Source organism: Heptranchias perlo, chromosome 28, assembly GCF_035084215.1.
Source record: "Heptranchias perlo isolate sHepPer1 chromosome 28, sHepPer1.hap1, whole genome shotgun sequence".
NCBI lineage: Eukaryota > Metazoa > Chordata > Chondrichthyes > Hexanchiformes > Hexanchidae > Heptranchias > Heptranchias perlo.
Genome location: NC_090352.1, coordinates 26,726,771 through 26,740,121, shown reverse-complemented (window position 1 = coordinate 26,740,121; position 13,351 = coordinate 26,726,771). Strand labels below are relative to the sequence as shown.

The 13,351-nt window shown below is 39.6% G+C and overlaps 1 protein-coding gene across 1 annotated transcript in view; it reads left to right on the top strand.

Annotated features, from left to right (window-relative positions):
* Positions 1 to 13,351, top strand: part of LOC137299220 (EF-hand calcium-binding domain-containing protein 5-like) — a 115,683-nt gene that overhangs the window by 47,245 nt on the left and 55,087 nt on the right. The window contains exons 6-9 of the mRNA XM_067967883.1: positions 408 to 563; positions 5,174 to 5,273; positions 6,828 to 7,085; positions 12,343 to 12,414. Of these exons, the coding sequence (XP_067823984.1) occupies positions 408 to 563; positions 5,174 to 5,273; positions 6,828 to 7,085; positions 12,343 to 12,414 (586 nt within the window). The remainder of the gene's footprint in view (positions 1 to 407; positions 564 to 5,173; positions 5,274 to 6,827; positions 7,086 to 12,342; positions 12,415 to 13,351) is intronic.

Below are 13,351 nucleotides of genomic sequence, written 5' to 3'. Positions count from 1 at the left end.
ATTCATAATGTCACTGTGAAAATATTCTATGTAGGCTTTGCAGAGTATTAGGTACTACAGTACAGATCTGGAATAAGGAAAGTTCTGGCAGTTCCCACAGCAAGCAAATTTTTACCAGATTTCACATTGTTCCTTACAGTTTTATATATATGTGTATATATATATATATGCATTCATGTAGAAGCAGTTATGATTATAAGCAGCTGTTTACTCTGAGACTATCTCCACTTTGCAGTAAAACTAATGGGAAAGGAAGTCTTGTCAGTTTTAATGTTCTGGCAGTGTGGTGCTGTCAGTAGTCTACCAAAAGCTCCATCTCAGGAATCATGAATCTCTCCTGTTTTGCACTCAGGAAACCTTTCAGAGTCTCAATGAATCATGACAGTTTTTTTCTGTTCTTCCCCCAGTATATGTACTCTTACGTCAAGGGTCTGCCTGATGATCCTTTCCAGGATTTCCTCACATATCTCTCCCGCAGCTCAGACTTTTTACGTCAAAAAGGACAAAACGATTGGTGGAGGCAGAAATTTGCAGAGTTGTTCCTGGCATGTGATGTTGGAAAGGTCAGTGAATAGAGAGATTCTGCCTGAGAGCATGACATATTGATGGGCAGAAAGATAAGTAGAATTAATTCCATTTAACCGAGTGCTTGATGAGGCACAACTGGGAATTTCCATATTTATGTAGAGCCAAATCTGCAAGCGCGCAGACGTGGAATAAGGAAGTCTGACAACTGCTATTATGAGCTAAACTTAATCAGATCCTAAATTATTCCCGACACCACAGCATTCCTGTAATGTGCAGTTCTGATTGTAAGTAACTGTTTTCCTATCAAAACTGGAAAAAAAAGCAGTGGATAACTTCCAATAAAAAGGTTTGTCATTAATACATGGGTAATTCTTACAAACAATAGCAGCCAAAGGAGTACGGTTATTTTGCCCCCACCACCAGAAACAGGCAACTGCCCTGGTAGTTTGAGACATCGAGCAGCAATTCCCACTCACTCCTGTCCTTACAATGGCTCTCAGTCCCCTAACGCCTCCAACTTAAAATTCTCATCCTCGTGTTTAAATTCTTTTATGGCCTCACCCCTTCCTATTTATGTAACCTCCAGCCCAACAAAACCCTCCCTCAACTCTCCATTCCTCCGACTCTGATCTTTATTCCATCCCTCTCTCCCTTTGCCGTACCTTCAGCCATGCCTTTAACCTCCTAGGCCCCACGCTTTGGAATTTCCTGCTTAAGCCTCTCTGCCTTTAGGACCCTCCTTAAAACCCACCTCTTTGAGCTTTTGGTCACCCTCCCTAATATCTCCTCCATTTATTTCTGATTATGCCGTTTTCCTGTGTTAAAGGTGCTATATAAATGCAAGTTGTTGTTAATAATGTCGAAGTTATTATTGGGTACAGATCTCTGATTGGCATACACTTACTGTTTCCAAATTGCCCTAAAGATAGTTTAACTTCTCCCTCTCCCCTCACCCCATATTTGGAAGAGGTTGGAGTATCATAAATCAAATTTTGATTGTGCAGTTGAAGAACCCACATCCAGATTTTGCCAACACTGATTTCCAAGTTTGCTGCCATTATTTTGAGATTGACGACTAAAGAATGACTTTTTTAGCTAATTAGAGAAAGGTGAGAGAGAGAGAAACCAGGAAATTATAGGCCTGTAAGTCTAACCGTCTGCTGTGGGGAAGTTATTGGAATCCATAATTAACAACAGAGTGACTGAGCACTTAGAAAAATTTGAGCTGATTAGAAAGAGTCAACATGGATTTGTATAGGGTAGGTCATGTCTAACGAACCTCATTGAATTTTTTGAGGAAGTACTAAAGTAGTAGACATGGGAATGCCTATGAATGTAATGTATATGGATTTCCAGAAGGTATTTGATAAGGTTCCACATAAGAGACTGTAGCTAAAATTAAAACTTATGGAATTGAAGGCAAATTATTGACCTGGTTAGGAGATTGGTTAGGCTGTAGAAGACAGAGAGTAGAGATAATGGCTATGTACTCGAATTGAAAGGAAGTGACTAGTGGTGTCCCACAAGGATCTGCGTTGAGGCCTCAACTATTCACTATATTTATTAATGACTTAGATAATGCAATAGAGAACCATATATCTAAGTTTGCCAATGACACAAAGATTGGTGGTATAGTAAGTAGTTTAGACGGGAGCATAAAATTACAAAGAAACATTAATAGATTAAGTGAGTGAGCAAAACTGTGGCTAAGTTAAGTGTGAGGTCATCCATTTTGGACCAAAAAAGGATAGATCTGAGTATTTTTTAAATGGTGAAAAGCTAGGAACAGTGGAGGTCCAACGAGATTTAGGGTTCCATGTACATAGATCACTAAAATGTAGTGGTCAGGTGCAAAAAATAATCAAAAAGGCTAATGGAAAGTTAGCTTTTATAACTGGAGGACTAGAATATAAAAAGGAGGAAGATTTGTTACAGCTATACAAAGCCTTGGTTAGACCACATCTGGATTACTATGTACAATTCTGAGCACCTTAGAAGGGATACATTGGCCTTGGAAGGAGTGCAGTGCTAATTCACCAGAATGTTACCAGGGCTCCAAGGGTTAGATTATGACGAGAGATTACATAAACGAGGCTTGTATTCCCTGGAAAAACGAAGTTTAAGGAGTGATTTGATTGAGGTTTTTAGGATTTTGAAAGGAATTGATAGAGTAGATAGAGAGAAACATTTTCCACTGGTGGGGGAGTCTAGGACAAGGGGACATAACCTTAAAATCAGAGCCAGGCCATTCAGGAGAGAAGTTAGGAAATGCTTCTACACGCAAACGGTGGTGGAAGTGTGTATTCTCTCCCACAAAAAGCAGTAGATGCTAGCTCAATTAATAATTTTAAATCTGAGATCGATAGATTTTTGCTAGCCAAGGGTATTAAGGGATATGGAGCCAAGGCAGGTGGATGGAGTTACGATACAGATCAGCCATGATTTCATTGAATGGCGGAACAGGCTCAAGGGACTGAATGGCCTATTCTTGTTCCTATGTAACCCCAAGGTAAATGAACTCAATTTCAAGATAATTCCATATCAGCCAGAATTTAGACCAATAATCGGAGGAACTGACTCATAGGAAACAACAGTTACATTTATGTAGTGCCTTTATCATAGTAGAACGTCCCAAGGCATTTACAGAAGTGTAATCAGACAAAAAAATTGACACCAAGCCAAAGAAGGAGACATTGGGACAAGTGATCAAAAGCTTGGTCAAAGAGGTAGGTTTTAAGGAGTGTCTTAAAGGAGGAGAAAGAGGTGGAGAGGTTTAGGGAGGGAACTCCAGAGCTCCACACAGCTGAAGGCTGCCAATGGAAAGCAAAGGAAGTGGGGGACACACAAGAGGCCAGAATTGGAGGAAAGCTGAGTTCCCGTAGGGTGGTAGGGCTGGATGAGGTTACAGAGATTGGGAGGGGCGAGGCCATGGAGGGATTTGAACACGAGGATGAGAATTTTAAAATTGAGACGTTCGGGGACCGGGAGTCAAGGTATGTCAGTGAACACAGGGGTGATGGGAGAACGGGACTTGGTGCGAGTTAGGATACGGGCAGCATAGTTTTGGATGAGCTCAAGTTTATGGAAGGTGGAAGATGGGAGACGGCCAGGAGAGCATTGGAATAGTCAAGTCTGGAGGTAACAAAAGCATGAATGAGGGTTTCAGCAGCAGATGGGCTGATACTATCTCAGAAAAAAGAGCTCCAAAAATTGGCTACGAAAAATCGGATACAAAATTGGCTGAGAGAGAGAAAGCAGAGAGTAGTGGTGAATGGTAGTTTATCGGACTGGAGGGAAGTATACAATGGTGTCTCCCAGGGGTTGGTATTAGGACCACTGCTCTTTTTGTTATATATTAATGACCTGGACTTGAGTAGAGGGGGCATAATTTCAAAATTTGCAGATGACACAAAGTTTGGAAATGTTGTAAACAGTGGAGAGCATAGTAGCAGACTTCAGGAGAACATAGACAGACTGGTGAAATGGGCAGACACATGGGAGATGAAATTTAATGCAGTAATGTGTGAAGTGATGCATTTTGGAAGGAAAATTGAGAAAAGGCAATATAAATTCAATGGTACAATTTTAAAGGGGGTGCAGGAATAAAGAGATCTGGGGGTGCATATACACAAATCTTTGAAGGTGGCAGGACAAGTTGATATGGCTGTTAAAAAGTATATGGGATCCTTGGCTTTATAAATAGAGGCATAAATAGAGGTACAAAAGCAAGGAAATTATGATAAAACCTTTATAAGTCACTGGTTAGGCCTCAGTTAGAGTATTGTGTCCAGTCCTGGGCACCACTCTTTAGGAAGGATGTCAAGGCTTTGGAGAGGGTGCAGAGGAGAATTACTAGTATGGTACCAGCGAAGATGGACTTCAGTTACGTGGAGAGATTAACGAAGCTGGGATTGTTCTCCTTATAGCAGAGAAGGTTAGTGGGAGATTTAATAGAGATGTTCAAAATTATGAGGGGTTTTGATGGAGTAGATAGGGAGAAACTGTTTCCACTGGCAGGAGGGTCGGTAACCAGAGGACACAGATTTAAGATAATTGGCAAATATTCCAAGGGGGAAATGAGGAGAATTTTTTTTAATGCAGTGAATTGTTATGATCTGGAATGCACTACCTGAAATGGTGATGGAAGCAGATTCAGTAGTAACTTTCAAAAGGGTACTGAATATATTTCTTGAAACGGAGAAAATTGCAGGGCTATGGGGAAAGAGCAGGCGAGTGGAACAAATTGGATTGCTCTTTCAAAGAGCTGACACAGACACGATGGGCCAAATGGCCTCCTTCTTTCCTGTATGACTCTATGAAAAATGAATTAATTGAATAATAATGAGAGACACGTACAAATCCTATACCCTGACTCACGCAGATGTGACTGGTATTGACACTGAACTAATACCAGCAGCACAGAATGGATTGAACAGAACATGTCTGCTGAAATCCTGACTTGAGAAATGTTTTTCATGATTTTACCCATGATAGATAACCATTACTGATTAGTGCTGAGATAAAAAAGAAAAATCCAGCAATGACAACATTTTAATATCACAATACTTTAAATTATGCAATCTGAAATATTTTGCATGGCAAAAAAATGAATTTACATTTTTCTCGACATTTTTCTTCTCTGCAGACTGGATTTCTGGATAGGCACCGGGTTATCCTATTATTTGAGATGTTCTACGATAGTCATCCAGACATCAATAAAGCTGAATTACACAACCCGAGGGAATGTAAGTATTAAGGAAAAGAGAAATAAATGGAGCACAAACGACAGTGAACACGTTACTAGGTTGGAGGAGTTTAGGGAGATCTGATAATATTTCCTTTTCCCAGTGCTGTTAGAAATAGTATCCAGATTTCAACACTGGACTAAGGAATCAATTTTTCTTTTACAGTGTCTTGTATACACTTTATAAATATGATATACTGGAGTATTTGCTAAATACATTACTGATACCCGGTGGTAAAGCATCAATACTGCAGCAGTCTATAATTATATTTATAGAGTACAGAATCTGGAGTCCAGATATTGAAGCAGTCACTGTTTTGTGGTTATACAGATACTATTAAATTTATATATTTATAATAATCAACATCATCTCAATTGTTCACTCCCTCCCCCCAATGGTCAAATAGTTCTATTATAGTTTTTCTATGAAAGGTATCTTGAATCCTACCAATAAAAATGTCAAAATGTCTTTATTCAGCATGCTGAATGTTGGTCTAATTAATCTATGAAATTTATAGCACTGTAATCTTAGCTCTTTGGAAAAAACCTTCTTCTTCAAAAGCAAACAGAATCTCTCAATCGGTCAGGAGTGACTTAATCAATTATTTACCTTTAGAATTTCACTAGTTTTCTATAAAATGTTGCAAAAAACTACAAAGTCTAGTAACTGTTGAGTTGCTTTCTACTTACTTCTAGTTTTGGGCTCAACGTGCTGACAGTCAAAACCCTGCAATCAGATGCCATGTCCTGTTATTTTGGCACAGACTTTTGAGGAAGAAAATGAAAAAAGAGCTAAATTCTCAATGAGCTTTTTGCAGATTGTGGTAGAATTTCTGTGGCAAATTCAAAGATGTAATTCCTTTCTTTCAACAAACCTCTGACTTTAGTACTGCATATATCTGATTCTTTGTAATATTAATTATTAACATTTTAGAGGGTATAATTTGTATGAATCATATAATAGAGATGTTTTGATAGCTTAAAATGTGATCTCAAAAGAGTTAATTAAAGTCTTAGGGCTGCCACTGGACGTATTTTGGCAGTTGCCATACTGGATACATTAGATTTTGCAATTAATTTTATTAATAACTAAGCAATATTCAAAATAGCCCCAATTTTACCTTTCTTAGCTGATGACCTAGGTTCAAATTCAGGGTTCCAGACAAGATAAACACTGCCTGTACCACAATTCCATTGGAATCCAGACACTATCCCTGACAAATGACTGACTAACTGAATTTGTGTCAGTCCTACAAACTACTCACATTCGTTACTGTTCCACCTCCATATCTGTACCATATACTAGGCTGTTATGTGGGTCAGAATTGTTCACAAGATTACAGCAAGTGAATTTTCTGGTCTAATGTTAGTGTTAATATTGAAATAGGTAATGATTCAATTCTCACATTTAATTTTAGCTTTCAAAGCAGTAATAAGTGAAATATGGGAAACACACACCTAATAAAAATGTAAATAATATGTACAATAAATGTACAAAACTTGATTTTGTTAAAGTGCCAACTGTTTAATCATTGTGCGTTTGCTATTGCACTAGGGCCTATAATTGAGCTTGATGAAATGGAACCTCCTGACTTTATTCTTGGCCTTGGAAGTGACTACATCAGTGCTGAAGCACCAGTAGATCTGGGTACTGAAAAGGAGGTAACAACTGGCCAGGAGCAAACTGAAGTGGCTGACCAGACACCGCATCAAGAAGAGAAACAAAATGGAGACTCTGAAGAAGCTAGTGTGAAGGAAAGTGGAGAGATTGCACAAAGACACTTCGCCCAATCCAGTTCAATGACAGATATTGGTAAGGATAAGCAAAAGAAAAGTGATACGGTAGCTGGAGGTACAGCAAGAAATATGGAACAAGGAGAGTGAGAGCTTAAAGTAGAGATGGTAGTACAGAATCAACAACAACAACAGCTTGTATTTATATAGAATCAGAACAAAGAGAACGGCAAAGTGTCAGAAAATAATTGATAGTGAAAGCCAGAGGGAAATTAGAGTACACTAGAGATTACATTGATGTGATACTAAGACTACCCTAATGCCAAAAGCATTTTGTTCCTCAAATATCTAACCTGAGAGCTAAATTTAGTTCTAAAAAGCTTGTTTTGTGTTTCAATAGGAAGAAAGACTTGCATTTAAATAGCGCCTTTCACAACCTCAGAATGTCCCAAAGCACTTTACAGCCAATGAAGTACTTTTCAAGTGTAGTCACTGTTGTAGTGTAAGAAACGTGGCAGCCAATTTTCACACAGCAAGGCCCCACAAACAGCAATGTGATAACGACCAGATAATCTGTTTTAGTGATGTTGGTTGAGGGATAAATAGAGAATGCACTGTAGGATGAATTCTATTTTCTTATGAACAAAAAGTGAAAATGTGCAGATGCTGGAAATCTGAAACAAAAACAGAAAATGCTGGAAACACTCAGCAGGTTAGTCGGCATCTGTGGTGAGAACAGGTAAGTTAACATTTCAGGGGTGGACCCTTTGTCATAGAATCATAGAAAGGTTACAGCATGGAAGGAGGCCATTTGGCCCATCGAGTCCACGCTAGCTCTATGCAAGAGTAATCCAGCTAGTACCACTCCCCTGCCCTATCCTCATAGCCCTGCAAATTTTTTCCTATCAAGTACTTATCCAGTTCCCTTTTGAAGGCCATGATTGAATCTGCCTCCACCACCCCCTCGGGCAGTGCATTCCAGATCCTAACCACTCGCTGTGTAAAAAAAAAAATTTCCTCATGTCACCTTTGGTTCTTTTGCCATTCACCTTAAATCTATGTTGTCTGTTTCTTGACCCTTCCGCCAATGGGAACAGTTTCTCTTTATCTACTCTGTCTAGACCCTTCATGATTTTGAATACCTCTATCAAATCTCCTTGCAACCGTCTCTGTTCCAAGGAGAACAATCCTACCTTCTCCAGTCTATCCACGTAACTAAAATCCCTCATCCCTAATCATTCTAGTAAATCTCTTCTGCACCCTCTCTAAGGCCTTCATATCTTTCCTAAAGTGTGGTGCCCAGAACTGGACACAATACTCCAGTTGTGGCCGAACCAATGTTTCATAAAGATTCATCAAGACTTCCATGCTTTTGCACTCTCTAACTCTATTTATAAAGCCCAGGATCCGATATGCTTATTTAACGGCTTTCTCAACCTGCCCTGCCACCTTCAACGATTTGTGCACATATACCCCAGATCTCTCTGTTCGTGTACCCCTTTCAGAGTTGTGCCCTCTCGTTTATATTGCCTCTCCTCGTTCTTCCCACTGAAATGTATCACTTTGCATTTTTCTGCGTTAAATTTCATCTTCCACATGTCCGCCCATGTCGCCAGCCTGTCTACATCCTCTTGAAGTCTATCATTATCCTCCTCACTGTTTACTACCCTTCCAAGTTTTGTGTCGTCTGCAAATTTTGAAATTGTGCCCTGTACACTCAAGTCCAAGTCATTAATATGTATCAAGAAAAGCAATGGTCCCAGCACCAACCTCCGCGGAACACCACTGTACGCCTCCCGCCATTCCGAGAAACAACCTTTCACCACTACTCTCTGTTTCCTGTCACTTAGACAATTCTGTATCCATGTTGCTACTACCCCCTTTATTCCATGGGCTGCAATCTTGATGATAAGCCTACCATGCGGCACTTTATCAAACGCCTTTTGAAAGTCCATATACACCACATCAATTGTATTGCCCTCATCTACCCTCTCTGCTACCTCATCAAAAAACTCTATCAGGTTATTTAAACACGATTTGCCTTTAACAAATCCGTGCTGGCTTTCCCTAATTAATCCACACTCGTCCAAGTGACTGTTCATTCTGTCCTGGATTATCATTTCTAAAAGTTTCCCCACCACTGAGGTTAAACTGACTGGCTGGGTTTATCCTTACATTCTTTTTTGAAGAAGTGTGTAACATTTGCAATTCTCCAGTCCTCTGGCACCACCCCAGTATCTATGGATGTTTGAAAGATTATGGCCAGTACCTCCGCAATTTCCACCCTTACTTCCCTCAGCAACCTAGGATGCATCCCACCCAGACCGGGTGATTTATCTACTTTAAGTACAGCTAGCCTTTCTATTACCTCTTCTTTATCAATTTTTAGCCCATCCAGTATCTGAACTATATCTTCCTTTATTGAGACTCTGGCAGCATCTTCTTCCTTGGTTAGGACAGATGCAAAGTACTCATTTAGTACCTCAGCCATCCCCTCTGCCTCCATGAGTAGATGTCCTTTATGGTCCCTAATCGGCCCCACCTCTCCTCTTACTGTTTATAAGCCTGGAGAAGACTTTTGGATTCCGTTCTATGTTGGCTGCCAGTCTATTTTCATACTCTCTCTTTGCCCCTCTTATTTCCTTTTTCACTTCCCTTCTGAACTTTCTATATTTTGCCTAGTTCTCACTTGTGTTATCAACCTGTCAGAACTAGATGTTCTCTCCACAGATGCGGGCTGACCTGCTGAGTTTTTCCAGCATTTTCTGTTTTTGTTTTTATTTTCTTATACCTCAATTGGGCACATGCATGAACAAGCTGTTCTGGTACAGAACATGATCCTGTTCACAAAAATATGGTTTTCAACCTATCACATTTCTGCATCAGCCTTTTCTCCATTTCGTACCAGAGTAATTGACAACACCAAGTATAAATGGCTTCCAGCTACAGGCATGCTTGGATTCTGAAAGAAAGATATGCCTCAGGAATTACACTTCATTTTATTGATTGGTCTGACAAAGGCTGGTTTTAGAGATGCAGATTTAATAAGCATGTACTGCATGAAACTTGTGAACAGTTAGGATAGTTTATAGTGCCACATTCATAGTATTTATGGTCTCCTCGTGTCAGTGAATAACTGCAGCGCTCACCTTCCATTGGGCTCGTAGTTGGAGAAATTTGCTCAGCAGCAATAGAAAACCAAAGAAACATTCTTTACACTGTTGACTTCCCCAGTGTCTTTAGTTCTGTTGGCTGTATTCCCCCCCCCCCCCCCACTCGTCTATCCATCTGTGGAGAACGCACATGTCTAACATAATAGGACATGATTACATTCTATGAAATGTATCAGTGGCATGTGATGCCAGGAATATTATTATAGATATATTTGTACCAGGTACCCTGACATCATTCAGATCTCTTTTACTTGTACATCCTTGCTTACAGATCTTATTGTCTGTGTTATTTTCAATAACCAGTGACATTTTTCTCTTTAAAAAGTGATAAAGGCTGTAGTTTGAAACTATAGTTCATGGCACCAGTGCCAAATCTCCAAACCCACCCACAAGAGAGGCCCACATTGAGGTACACAGTACAACAAACATGGTGACATTGTAGATACTTTGTGTTTTGAAAATTAGATATTGGTGCTTACACTCAGAACGGGCAGATAGCATTTGAGTCTGAGGAGATCTGTGAAAATTTTGTTCCCAGAATCATCCTGCACACATATCAATTCTGCACAGTATCACCGCCAACTTGTCAGAGGATAACAAAGGTGGTAAGATGATGCAAGCACAGGAACATTATTGGAGCTTCCAGGGACATTCATAATGTCCTTGTCTGTAATCACTGTTTTAAATGGTCACTGGACTAGCAGTGACATATTCTGTGATGCCTTTCCCCACTGTCCCCAGCCCCAAGCCTGACTTTTCTGTTATTATTGCACTGCCTGACTCATTATAATATCACTTGGGCCTCATTTAAATTTGTGCACTTTGGGCAAATATGCCTCAACACACATTCAATGATTTAGCAAATAGAATATAAAAAATACCAAAACATAAACAAGCAACATGCTTTACTTATGCATCAATGCAAATGAGACGAGTAGCTTTAATCCTTAATTATTCAGTGCAGTATAAAATTAACTTCACTGATCAAACAAAATGGACAAAACTCTGGGCTCCATACGTCAGACTTTCCTTTCTGTAACCATCATGCAACATCTTTGATTGTATATCCATATAGATGCTGCAGCCTACTTTAATGTAACAATAGTGACAGCTTTCAGATATTTGTAAGTTTACGTATCAATATGAAAATTATTGACTTTACAATATAAGTGCCTATATCAAATAATTTTACTGCAATTGCATTTTTACCTAATATACTGAATGCACTTTTTGACCATATCTGCCCATGCACCATTTAATAGATATACACCTCAGCTTTTTCATGTCACTATAAATAAGATTACACGCCCACCTGCAGAATATGATTGCCTTTTACTATGGATTCTTTAACGAAGGGACGGGGCAGCACTCAAAATCTTCAGTCCAAACTTTGCAAATGAACTGGAGTCATTGGCAGACAAGCTTCAATTTAATACTCAAGCCAGCAATCAACTTAAATCCCCCAAATAATTTCCGAATGGCAATATTTTTCATAAGTAACAGATCTTTTAATAACATTATATTATCAAAAGTTTAAGATCCGAAAGCTATCCCTATAATTTTGTTGTCCGACTTATCTTGCTTCCACATGGACTGTTCCGTTGATGATGTCATGGGCTGAATCTCAGACAGGATTCTTGCCTTATTTGCTCCACTTGTGACATCATCCATTGAAAATTCACATGAAAAAGGAGGGACAGCGGTTTGGCAATAAAATGCAATGTTTAGACTGAAGATTCTGCGTGCTAGCCACCCCCTCCCCGCACCCCACCATTGATGGCAAACCTTCAGCTGCCTCAGCCCTATTCTCTGAAACTCTCTCCTGAAACCCCTATGCTTCTCCACTCCTCTCCCAAAAGCCAACTCAAAACCCATTTTTCAACCAAACTTTTGGCCAGCCCCCTAAACTCTCCCTCCATAACTCAGGCTCTGTTCCCCTGTTTCCATTTATGAAATACTTTGAGATTTTTTTACATTATATAAGACACTATATCAATGCAAGTTGTTGTTGAATAAGAGATCCATGTGCTCTCAGAATTTAAAACCATTTTTTTTTTAAATTACACATTCGATCCTGGCCCATTGTGAGTTGTTGATTTAGAACATTTAAAAAAAACTATTGTACCAATATAATTATGCATTTTAATCTACAATTTCTTGCAGGTGACCTCTCTGCTACAAGTTCTGATGGTATCGTTCAGGATGAGTGGAGTGTAGCATCATCTCAATTTCCAGGTACTTGCTGCAATCTTGTCCATTTTATAGGTTCTTCATAAAACTTGAAAAACAATAAGGATGCATAGAAATTGATAGCAATAAAAATAGGTCTGGACATTAAATATTATCATGCTTTTTTCTATCTTTGTGGGATGAATTCTTTGTATTCATCAAAGGGGTGTTGGTGCCAGGGAAAAGGGCGGTTCTTTTCACGTTTACTACCTAAGGGTAGGTTTTCTGATTCGTCACGCTTGATCAACACTCATAAAGTCGGAGTAACCAATCAGAAATATGGACGAAGATTGATTACACTGGACCACTGCCTGTTTAGCAGCCCACTTAATGTTCTGCTAGGGTTTTCAAGTAGTGCAGGAAGCACCCGCCAGTTTATCAGTTGCGATATTTCAAATGAGATTCAGCGATGCCATTTACATTCATGTAATTTCCCAGAGTTTACACCAGAATAGCACTGAGTCATAAGCTCAATCATATAAAATGGGCACACGAGGGTTGATTGATGCTGTGCTGTATGTGAAAGTGCATTTTTAGGGACCTGTAAGGAGACTTAGTGCAGTATTTTAAAGCTTTTATTTCCGGCTTTGTGGTTGATTTTTGTTATTCCCATTCCCTGTCACCACTTCATTGCTCAGGTGACTTTGTGCCAAGTGTTTTGGTGCTCCCATTTTTTCAGAACATGCACACTATTGCCATAAGGCATTACCCATGGGAATCCCCCTTTATTTATGTTTTATGAGCAACAGAAGGATGCCAGATAGATCAGGTTGCACCAGAGGCAGACAGTGCCTTTCCTACAGTGTACATGCAGGCACACACTTGCCTAGATTTGTCAGAGGAGCTCTGCCTGTCGATGCTCTGAATCAGTAGACAGGCTGTGACAGTAGCTTACATGCACCATAGGGCTGGTACTGCCGCTGACAGTAATGGTTAGCTGTGC